We start from the raw sequence: 12445 nt of genomic DNA, 5'->3' as shown, positions 1-12445 counted from the left end.
ATGAGGAAGCTAGAAAATAAATACTCTTATATTCTGCAGTTTACATGGCATACAATCTTTTTTGGAGGGCAATGTAGCATTATCTATCAAAAGTCTTAAAAATCTGCATACTCTCCTTGACCTAGTAATTGTACTTCAAAAATGAACAAAAGGTGTATATAAAGACTTCTGCCTGAGAAGGCATCATTTATAAAACTGAAAAGTCAGTAACTTCCCAAAATGCCTAATGGTTGAGGACTCAGCAAATATTATGGTATGTCCATGCCAATTAATATAACACAGCCATTAAAATTCATGTTATAGGTGAACATGGAAACATATGCAGAATATATTTATTGCTAAGTGAACAAAGTGGATTACAAAACAGTATATATATGGTTTGATCCTATTTCTGCTAAAAAGCAAAAAGAGTTCACATGTCTGTCTGTCCATCCATCCAACCAGAAGGAACACAGAGTCTTTTCTTTCCCTTATTGATAATCTTGATTTTTCTAGTATTTCTAAGATGAACACCTATTTTATAATACAAAGAGAGGTTATTTTTGTAAAAAAAACAAAACACTTAAAAACTATAGACCTCAGAGTTAAATAATTCTACTTCCAATATCTCAACTGAAGTGCCCAAACTGAATACACAGAATAGCTCCTCCATATGCCTTGTGATCCCTCCTTTGTCTACTGTGTTTGCTGCTATGGTTGTGGTATCCAGAATGGTGCCTGATGCATGGCAGACAGTCAATAGCTCTTAAATGAGAAAATGCCATCCATCTCCCATAAATCATAAAGAATTACTGCCAGATGGATAGAAGACAATTGGAAGCAGGTCATTAAGAGCCAATTGACAGCCTGCATTCCTAACAAATCCACTTTTATTTTCTATTTTTTAAGAAATCAACTTAAAAAAAATTCATTTGATGTCAGTATGTAGATATGGAATTGATTTTTTAAGGTGCTGGTTTGTTTGTTTAGAATGTGTGTGCATGTGAGCAGGGAGAGAGAGCAAGCAGAGAGAGACAGAGAGAGAGAATCCCAAGCAGGCTCCATGCTGTCAGCATGGAGTCTGACACGAGGCTTGATCTCAGGAACCACGAGATCATGACTGGAGCCAAAATCAAGAGCTGGACGCTTCACTTAGTGAGCCACCCAGGCGCCCCTGGAATTGATTTTTGTATACTGACTTTATGATCAATCAACTTGGCTAAACTCACTTAATTCTATTAATTTATCCTTATTTTCTTTCAGATTTTCTAAGTATTCATCACATTATTTGCAAATAAAGACAACTTTTTTTTCCCTTTCCAATCACCTTTTTAATACTTTCCTTTTCCTGCCTTCCTGTACTGGCTAGGACCTCCAACATAAACTGAATGTAACTGATAATTACTACCCTTGTGTTGTTCTATTTCTAGACCGGCTTGGTGGTTATATAGTTCCTCACTTCGAATTCTTTTTGTTTAATGTATTTCCACATGTATATTGCATAATTAAAAAGGTTCAAAAAGAAAAAGAAAGTAGTGGGAGAAGTAAACAACGAAGAGACTGGCAAAATTCTCCAGTATGGAAGGGTATGTTAGTTTCCTATTGCTGCAATACAATGTATTACTTTACAGTTCTAAAGGTCAGAGATCCTAACATCAAGGTGTTCACAGGGTGTTGTCAGTTTTGTCAGTCGACGTGTTGACAGTGTTCTTTCCGGAGGCTCTGCAGAAGAATATGCTTCCCTGCCTTTTCTAGCATCTAGAGGCCCCCTGCATTCCTTGGCTCACAGTCCCTTCCCCCATGTTCAAGGCCAGCAGTATACTGTCTCCAAATCCCTCTCTCTAGACCACTAGTTCCATCATCACATCTCCTTTTTCTGACTCTTGACACCCCTGCCTCCTTATAAGGACCCTTATGATTATATTAATCAACCTCGGAAACCTAGGATCATCTTCCCACCTCAAGACCCTTAATCACACCTGCAAAGGCATTTTTGCCTTGTAAGGTAACATTGAACAGGTTTCAGGAATTAAGACGTGGACCATCTTTAAGGGGCCATTATTCTGTCTACCACAAAGTGTGAGGACATGGGGGCAGAGGCAGAATGCCACTTGGCAGCTTTTTCACCACTATAAATCAGTACCACTCACAATCAGCAGTTCAGACAAGCTCAAGGGAAACTACCATACTAAATGGGAAGTGACCAGAGAGTAGAATTTCTTCTTGACATGGTAGGCTACAGCTCCAAGGAGGAGGTCAGAAACTGCCATATCATTTATGTGAAACAGAAATCAGACACAGGAAACAGCTCTGGTATAGTAGCTCCACTTTATACAGAATAGAAAATGTAGAAAATAAATTCATTTGTTAAGATTGCATACCACCTGACTTCCTCCCCACTCTCTTCAGGGTGGTGACTCGGTAATGTAAACTTCTATCAAGCAGTTGTAGACTTGAGAAGGAGATTCTAAAGAGTATTTGTAGACAAAGAAGGAGTCACATAAGAATCAACATAACCTGGGGCGCCTGGGTGGCTCAGTCGGTTGAGCGTCCGACTTCAGCTCAGGTCACGATCTCACGGTCCGTGAGTTGGAGCCCCGCGTCAGGCTCTGGGCTGATGGCTCAGAGCCTGGAGCCTGCTTCCGATTCTGTGTCTCCCTCTCTCTCTGCCCCTCCCCCATTCATGATCTGTCTCTCTCTGTCTCAAAAATAAACATTAAAAAAAAAAATTAAAAAAAAAAAGAATCAACATAACCTATTTTGGAGCAAATATGAGATCTGAAGAAACCTTTCTTTGTTCAAAGAAATATAAATGGCCAGAATCAGACTGTAGAAATCCAAGTTGGGGTCTATGAAAGGAGTGCACCACAGTTTGTGGGAGGTAATGTAAAATGAAGAAAAAGATATTCTTATATCTGATGTTTAAAATCATAGACATTGTGAAGTATGATAAAAGAAAAATGACAAAACAAAGTTAAAGGGACCTGGAGAAAAGGCAGGCAAAAATATAAAGATTATAGGATAAGACAGGGAAATAATGTAAAAGAACATATAATGCAATAGCGGTCTTAAAAACCAAATTAGAAGCAGTGAAAAGTAGAATCAGCATTATAAAAATCCGAATCAATTACAGAAAGGATAAACTTGAGAAGCTCTTTGGGGATGCAGCAGCAAAGCAAAATGAGATTACAATGATGACAGAAAAAGAGATGTAGAAGACAACGAAGAAAATAATAAACATAATATTAGCAAATAAGGACACAAGAAATGAAAACTTTTCTAGTCCAAAGACAGAACTGTATCTGCTTATTAAAAAGCTCGTTTTGGGGCACCTGGGTGGCTCAGTCAGTTAAGCTTCTGACTTCGGCTCAGGTCACGATCTCATGGTTTGTGAGTTCGAGCCCCACGTGGGGCTCTGTGCTGACAGCTCAGACCCTGGAGCCTGCTTCAGATTCGGTGTCTCCCTTTCTCTCTGCCCTCCCTCCCCTGCTCATGCTTTCGCTTTCTCTCTCTCTCTCTCAAAAATAAACATTAAAACATAAAAAAAAAAAAAAAAGCTTGTTTTGGGGGTGTCTGGGTGGCTAGGTTGGTTAAATGTCCGACTCTTGATATCAGCTCAGGTCATGATCTCATGGTTGTAAGATCGAACCCCACCTCAGGCTCCCAGGCTGAGCTTGAAGCCTGCTTGGGATTCTCTCTCTCCCTCTCTCTCTGCCCCTCCCCTGCTTGCACATGCTCTCTCTCTCCCCCTCAAAATAAAACAATTAACTTAAAAAAAATAAAGAAAAAGGTAAATACCAAACTGTTAACAGCAGTTATCCCTGGAGTGTAGTCTTTGACTTTAAATATTTTTGTGAATCATCTGATTCCTTTGCATAAGTATGTGTATTACTACTACATTTTATAAAAGTCACCTTAATGTTTAAAAAGCATCCATGTCATCTTTGATGAAAACATTCCTCAACTGAATAACATTTGAATAACAGGTGAATCAGGACACCTGGGTGACTCAGTCGGTTAGGCATCTGATTTTTGGCTTAGGTCATGATCTCACAGTTTGTGAGTTCGAGCCCCACGTCGGGCTCTGGGCTGACAGCTCAGAGCCTGGAGCCTGCTTCCGATTCTGTGTTTCCCTCTCTCTCTGCCCCTCACCTGCTCGCATGCTGTCTCTCTCTCAAAAATAAATAAACATTAAAAAAAAAAAATAACAGATGAATCAAAGAACATAGTAAGAATGGAAAAGCCATAGAGTAAAAGGACTGATGGTGAGCACTGAAAACACTTAATATAAAATTAATTCTCAATAATTATTGTAAATTTAGAAATAAAATACAATTGTGTGAAAAAGAAAATACATATTGGTAAGCGGTCCTAATTTCTACGTCTTAAGTATAGGTCAATAGTTTTGGCTTTTCAAAAATTCCTCATGTTGATACTTTGAAAATAGAAGATCAAGTATGCTTTTCAATAAATTAGTGACTGGTAGCCCTGAAAATAAATATTTTCCAGACAACCAAACAACAAAGGCAATATTTCCCCCAAAACTATGTAGATCTGTGTGCATGTACGTGGGTATACATGTACACACACACACACACACACACACACACACACACAAAGAGTATATAAAAAACATTAAAAAAGATCAAAGCATATACCGTACAGTCCCAATTTTATGAAAAGAAAAGAGTAAGTACAGATATATAAGCACAAGGGGGAAAAAGACTGGAAGGATATAAACTAAACTATTAACACTATTTAATTTTAGGTGGTAGTTTGCAGGTGATTTTTACTCTCTTGTGCTTTTCTATATTTTCCATTTAAAACATTTTGGGGTAATTACGTATACAATAAACACCACTCCAAAAATGTCATTGAACAAATAAACAAGGAGACAAAAGCCAGCAGTTCCAAAAGCTGGACAATTTAAGCCCCATCTTTAATCTCAACAACCTATTTTATGAATGATGAAGTTTCCTAGGCTCCTACATCCAGAAAGAAAGTAAAGATGCCTGGAAGGATGAATGGGATGTGACGTGAGACTTAAAACACTGACTTTATAATGTGACTTACAATAATTCATTCCCCAGTCAAGCCAGAGTGGCTCCAGCGGTACCTTGTTGAAAAGTTCTTCACTTAGTTCTTGGTCAGACAACATGGGGAGGAAGATAAAGAAGATCACAAAGCTTAATCTACCTGGGGATGCCAGAATAAGCACGGCTTACATCTATTTATGACATAAATGCTTGGTACCATTAACTAATTAGAGCTTTAGGAAAGCTCTTTAGAGCCTAAGGAAAGAGAGGACCTGTTGCCAAACAGATCCTTGGTTAGTATTACCTAGAGCTATACAGTCACACACATTTTGAAGATGATAATTAAGCTTTTTTTTACACTAAGCCACAACATGAACTCAACCTCTTTCCTTTTCATCATTTCCCCAATCTGCATATAGGGTTATTGGGGTTTCAATGAGAAAATGCAAGTAAAGAGCTTAGCACAGTGCCTGGAAAATGGTTAGTGCCTACAAGAGCTTAACTTCATAAATACTATAGTTCAGTTACTTTTCCAATCATTTAGGCACTATAATGCGGCAGAAAGGACACAGCATTTTGTTTTGCTTCCTTTCAGGATGACTATTTATTACTCCTTTAACCACAACTTACTATAGAAAATTTCATGCATATACAAAAGTAGAATACTCTAATGAATTCAATGAATCCATTACTCAGATTTAATAATCAGTATTTGGCCTCTTTTTTTCATTTATACTTCTATCCACAAATTTTTATATTTTATATTTATTTTATTTTATTTTATTTTATTTTATTTTATTTTATTTTAGACAGAGAGAGAACACGAGCAGGGGAGAGGGGCAGAGAGAGAGACAGAGAGAGACAGAGAGACAGAAAATCTTAAGCAGGCTCTTCGATCAGCAAGGAGCCTGACATAAGGCTCGGTCCCACGACCCTAGGATAATGACCTGAGCCTAAATCAAGAGTCAGACACTTAACTGAGCCACCCAGGTGCCCCTATCCACAAATTATTTTGAAGCAAATCCTAGACATCAAACCATTCATTAGAACATGAGGTTTTTTTTTTTATTTGTTTTAATTCCTTTTTTTTTTTTAAGTTTATTTACTTATTTTGAGAGGGAGGGCGGTCAGTGTCACTCAGAAGACACTGTCAGTGCAGAGCCCAAACTCACGAACCACGAGATCATGACCTGAGCTGAAATCAAGAGTTGGATGCTTAACTTACTGAGCTACCCAGGCACCTCTTTAAATTTATTTTTCTTAAGTAAACACTATGCCCAGCATGGGATTCGAACTCACGACCCTGAGATCAAGAGTTGCATACTCCACCGACTGAGCCAGCCAGGCACCCCAGAACATGAAGTTTTAAAGTCCAACAGAAAAGGAAGGGCTCTAATCTTCCACTACTTTACTAGCTCCACGACCTTGGGTAAATAAATTACTTAACCTTCTGAATTTAGGCACCTAGCAGCCACACAAGTGATCTAAGATCACTTTCTTTGCCCCGGTTGGCTCTAGTTGGTTTCAACGTCTATGATGTTTCTCTCAAAATGTAACCAGCTCTACTCTACTGCTTTTACCCTCATCTGTACTCTTTATTTTACTTCTGGATAATCCCAATAGCAACTGTCTTCTAACCTCTTGCTCATCCCACACCCAGGTTTTTTACCTTTTTTTTTTTTTTTTAATGGCTGAATACTGAATATATCCTGCAAGATATTCAATAAATCAAAAAAGATTAAGGGTGAAGAAAGTTTGGGAAAGACTGTGAAGGCTATTCTCACAGTGTACACTATAGTAAAAGCTTCAATAAGTCTTGCAGTATTGGATTCTAACATTGCTTTACCGTAACTTAAATGATTATGAAACTCTTTTTCTTTTACCTAACAACTAAGAACCTATAAAACTAGAGTTCCATACGACATGCTTAGGAAATATAATACGTTAATGCTAAGTCAGCGCTCCTGAAGCACTGCCTTCACTGGAATGCTACCAGCTCAACAAAATTTCAAGAGTTCCTCCTGAATTACAAGGTTCAAATTAACTTATGTTGCTTCTCACATCTTCGTACACGCCACAAACTGCCTCCCAAACTAGGACGTTTGCCTTACAAGTCTGGATCTTTCTTGTTGTGTGTGCAAGACAGTATAATACAGACATGTTCAGTAAGTATCTGGTGAATGGGCATCAAGGAGGAGCCGAACACGTGACCAATCTGGACCAGCAATGAAATTGCACATGTTGCTGCTACTGACAAGTCCTTGAGATGTTTTATGTTTCTTAGTATTGACCACTAGAAGCTGGAGAAAATCTCTATCTTTTAGGGTTTCTAAATGGTCAAAGTTCCTACAGATTCTCTCTGATGACACATCCATATACTAATATTCTAGGTCAGCCATGGAGATGCCTCGTATGAGTTTATCATCAGTTTTCAATCTTCTCTTGAGCCTCAGTCACCTCTTTTAAAAAAATCAAAGGGCGTAATACCTACTTGGCAGACTTATTGTGAGAACTTCATGAAATACTATATACAAGTACCTACTCCAGGGACCAATACATGCTAGATATCCAAGAGTTGTTATTTTTCCCTGCAAAGGAGAATAAGGCGGAATGAAAAGTAAACAAAGGAAGGGAACATCCTATACAGAGTAGCTAGGGAAGACCCTCTAACAAGGTGACATTTAGAAGGGAGTGTCACCCTTACAGCCACACAGCTCTCTGCAGACACAGTGCTACACGTTAAGAGGAAAGCAAGCGCAAAGACCCTTAGACACGAGTGCTTGGCTTGTGTGAGGAACAGCAAGGATACCAATGTGACTAGAGTGTATCAGGTAGGAGGAGAGCAGCAGGAGCTGCAGTCAGAGTTAAGGGGGATGGAGTTGGTCTCAGATCATTCAGAGCGTTGCAGGATGTTGTTAAAGCTTTGGCTTTTACTCTCAGCGAGAGCAGCAGCCATCAGGAGGTTTTAAACAAAGAAGTGACATGATCTCACTGATGTTTTAAAAAGATCATTCCAATTGTGGTGCTGAAAACAGACTGGGGAGCAGGAGGAAGGAGGAACTCGAGAAATTAGTCAGAAGGCATTGTAACGAGTTAACCTAGAGTGTGGTGGTAAGAAAGAGTTGTATCTGCATTTATTTTGAAGGTAAAGAAGACATGAACTGCTGATGAACTAGGTATGGAGGTGTGAGACAAAGGAGTCAAGAATAACCCCAAGAACTTTGACACAAGCTACCCAAAAGTCAAAGCTGCCATTTACCAAGATGAGAAGAATAAAGAAAGACCAGATTTAGGGGAGAGTATGGATTTAGAGATGTTATGTCTGACATACCTATTTCACAGTCCTTGGGGTGGAGACTATCTTAGTCTCAAGCTGCCATGAGCTGCAACTGCCCTGGGGTAGCCTGTAAATCACCACTATAGGCTGAGAGCATGGACTGCTAGTTCTGTAGTCTTCTCTGGCCAGATCATATACTTATCATATGTTGCAATGTATCATATGCTGTATCATATACTGACATTACCACTGGGAGAGCTGATGAGAAGATAAGGGTCAGTACGGCTGCAGCTGGTTAGGACTCCTTCCTTGATCTGCACCAAAAACAGCTAACCCAACAGCTGACTCCCAAAAGTACCCTCCAGAGTCCAGCTCATCTTGTGATCACAGAACAATACTACTAGGATCCCACTGCCCAAGCCATGCTTACCCAGTTTCTCTTCTAACTTACCATCTTCCACAAAGTGTAAACATTGTGTTAGCTGTCCTCAGCCTCACATACTACAACTCCCCATCATCACCTCCTTCTGAAACCGGAAGGGCAGGATTTCACTCCAACTTTTCATTGGAAAAGCATAAAATGAGTATTCTTCTTGAGAAAGAGAGGCTCCTACATTCCCAAGATCCCTATCAGTCACCCAACACACCCAAAGTATGGGTTTTTGATTCGTCAATATATTCAACCAAAGGCAATCTATGCAACAATTCTGCTATAAGGAACCACGTCACTGTTTGCAGTAAGGCAGAAATTGAGAATAGTCCCTTGGTTCAATAAAGCAAAGACTGGCTAAAGAAATCTTGGCATATAAAGGAATACTAAGTGATCATCAAAAATGATTCCATGTAAGAATACATCAAAAAATATTGAGTGAAAAAAAAACAGATTACAGGGGCGCCTGGGTGGCTCAGTAGGTTAAGCGTCTGACTTCGGCTCAGGTCATGATCTCCCAGCTTGTGATTTCGAGCCCTGCATCGGGCTCTGTGCTGACAGCTCCGGGCCTGGAGTCTGCTTCCGATTCTGTGTCTCTCCCTCTCACTGTCCCTCTTCCACTCGCACTCTGTCTCCCTCTCTCTCAAAAATAAATAAACATTAGAAAAAATTTTTTAAAAAAGGGAAAAAATCAGATTACAAACAGTATGTATAATGACCCCTAGCTTTGTACAAAAAAAGTCGTGTATGTGTGTACACTAGAAGTTAAATATGATTATGATTAGCAAAAATTAACAGCGATGTTAGCACTGGGTAAAAGGACTGCAGATAAATTTTCCTTTTTCCCTTTTTTTTTTTTTTTTTTTTTACTTGTTTACAATGAACATATACTCTTTTCTACTAAGCACATGTTTAAACATTTAAAATATTCAATACAGCAATATTTTATATTCAATACAATATCTCTCATATTCGCAGTTTATGGTTGGGATTTAGTTTTTACTGTCTGACATTTTCTGAGAAAACGCTTACCTATGTCTCTATACTTCATCTAGGTCAGAAGGCTTCCACCTAAAAAGCCATTTGAGGACTCTTCCCCAAGGGCCTCTCCCCCAGGGGATGTGACGAGGTCAGACACAGGGTTCCCCGGCTCAGCACAGGAGACTCTGCTCCCAGGGTGTGAGGGTGCTACTCCCCCAGCCTGGCAACTGCTACGTGGGAATGCGAAGCAGAGCAGACTGCCCTACTCTCCACACCTGGCCAAAGACCCAACTGTTAAGCAGAGACTAAGAGTTCCACAGTCCCCACCAGGGCAACAGGCAACGAGCTTTGTTTTCTATAAACAGACCAGAAAAAAGTTCAGGTTAAAACACAGTCTTTAGAGGAAGAAAAATAGAAACCAGGCAGCGGGGAATGCTTCATATTCCTAAAAGCTTTTTTTGTAAGTTAACACATGGTGTCTGCTTCTCTCTAGTCACCTATTTATCACTCTCCTCCTTAGAGAAGGGAAAAAGCCCTGGCTGTTTTCCTAGTGCAGAGTTTTGTGGCTGGGGGGAAGGAGGAGAGGGGGGAGGAAGGAGGGTGCTTTAAGCATGATGCAAACCATTTGGAGCCGAGTGAGAGCACTGCCAACACAAGCTGCACTATTTAAACAAGTGAGGAAATGATCGTATATACAACATGCCAGCGAGCACACACACACACCAAAGGAAGTCGAGAGGGCTTTTTTTTTCAGGACACAGAGCTGGATGTCAGCGGCTAAAAGGTCGATATTTTCCCTTAACACCCTTCTCAATGACTTAATCATGTTCCGTTTGCACAGAAAACTTCCCAAGAATAAAAAAGTCTGGAGAATTAAGAGGAGGGGTGAATGGGGAGGGATGTTTGGCCTGGGGCTGACCTTATCCGAGGTTTTCTCCACGTAGCAGGGGTCCTGAGGGGCAGCCAGCAAGGGGACAAAGCCCGAGAGAAGCCGATCCTCTTCCAGGATAAGAAGGGTGAGGTCATCGTCCGGGTCCTTGTACAGTGGCACCTCAGACTGATTCACCGCAGTCAATATGTTACAGAAATCAGCCAGCATCGACCACACATCCATAGCAACCCTGTGAGAAATAAGGTAAGAAAAGAAGAACAGCTCTAAAGAGGGACCAGTTAAAGTATTTTAAGCACTGCTGAGAACAGAGGTACTGGTGGCAAATGCTGTCTATGGCTGGCATCTGCCAGGAAATCTTACCCAAAAAGCTAGGGCACAAAATTGCATCCATGGCAGCAATCTGGTGGGCAAGTGTCCATCTATGCAAAGTTGAAATTGATTAGGGGGAGTTTTTAAATCCTAACCAGAGAGGAAAAAGAATTGAGAGAATCAGTTGCCTAATGCAGGTCCTGTCACCTTTCCAGACAGTGTGCCTGAGACACTTACTCAAACACTCTAGACACCCAGGGCCTGAGGCAGCTTCCAGAATTCCCCCACTTCTGTCCAGCCAAGTATATGCCACAAGACAGTAACAGAGCGCCAATCTCCCCTCCTCCCATACAGCCAGAGGGGCCAGTCACGCCTTGGGAAGAGTCACGTGAGTTCTCCCCCCCCAACTTATAATGCTTTAGAAATCTCTTCCTATATATAAGCAGGAAAACAAACAAACAAACACACAAACACAAATAGGTGAAGGGGATTAAGAGTACACTTATCTTGATGAGAGCTGAGTAATGTATACAATTGTTGAATCACTATATTGTATACTTGAAACTAATCTAACACTGTATATTAATTATATTGGAATTAAACACATACACACACACACACACACACACACACACACACACACACACACACTAACAAAAACCTCATTCCTGGCCTGCCAAGAGCATCCCAGGACAGTAAAGCTTCCTATGCATCCCAGCAGACGAACCAGTATCAGTGCTGTCTTGGCCATCCCACAACCCCCCGCCCCCTTCTCTCATCTGTGGAAGATTAGACACAGGATGACCAACCATTCTGGTTTGCCTGGGACTGTCCCAGTTTTCACACCCTGTGGATGCTAAGTTGTACTTCAAAAGGAGTGAGTTGCATAGGAGAATTATAATGAAAGGCTTTACAATTAGGGTCAAGAGGTGGGGTGGCAAGAGGCGAGAAGCAAAGAGAACTACGAATGAGCTACATCCTGGAATCTTCCCAGAGGAGTTACTGCGCATGAGCCAAATCTGCTAGGGAGGGGCCTCAGCCTTAAGCAATTTGTTTCTCCTGGAGACTAGGAGCCTTTGGGAGATGGCAGAAAAGAGGGCATGCAAGGGACATGCCACTGAAGGTGATGCTGGGGGAGAAAGTGGAGTAGGGTGTGGGGACTCCCTGACTGGCTCCAGGTGGAAGGAGCCTGCACTGGTTTATTTACTGTAATCACTGCACTAGGAAAAGGCAATGAAATGAAACATCTTGTTTTCAAGAGTGTCCTGGGAACCAGGCGGAACACAGCCCCATTAATCACACAACGGCACATAATCAACACACGTGTACTGCAGAAGTAACTTGCTTCACAGGCTTTGCCCAGGAAAAAGAACATGTTTGGGAAGAATCACCGGAGGGACGAGAGTTTTCTAAAGCCTTCTCTCTGCACAGACACCGACAACCAGACTCATTCACAAAGCTCCATCTTTTGGCTCAGCTGAGTTTGGCTGTCAGAAATGTTTAAATATGGAAAAAAATAAACAGTTGCAACACGTTTCTGT

The 12445-nt window shown here is 40.8% G+C and overlaps 1 protein-coding gene across 7 annotated transcripts in view; it reads right to left on the bottom strand.

The window, feature by feature from the left end:
• SMG6 (SMG6 nonsense mediated mRNA decay factor) overlaps positions 1-12445 on the bottom strand; it is a 227435-nt gene that overhangs the window by 100880 nt on the left and 114110 nt on the right. For 6 of the 7 annotated variants that reach the window (XM_045044028.1, XM_045044029.1, XM_045044030.1 and 3 more), the window contains one exon: positions 10623-10824. In XM_045044028.1, the coding sequence (XP_044899963.1) occupies positions 10623-10824 (202 nt within the window). Of the gene's footprint in view, positions 1-10622; positions 10825-10955; positions 10971-12445 lie in introns of those variants that run through there. The other variant, XM_045044034.1, reaches the window with a different exon arrangement.

The sequence above is a fragment of the Felis catus genome, chromosome E1 (genome assembly GCF_018350175.1).
Source record: "Felis catus isolate Fca126 chromosome E1, F.catus_Fca126_mat1.0, whole genome shotgun sequence".
NCBI lineage: Eukaryota > Metazoa > Chordata > Mammalia > Carnivora > Felidae > Felis > Felis catus.
Note: the sequence above shows the minus strand (reverse complement) of the source record. Positions and strands in the feature narration are given on the sequence as shown.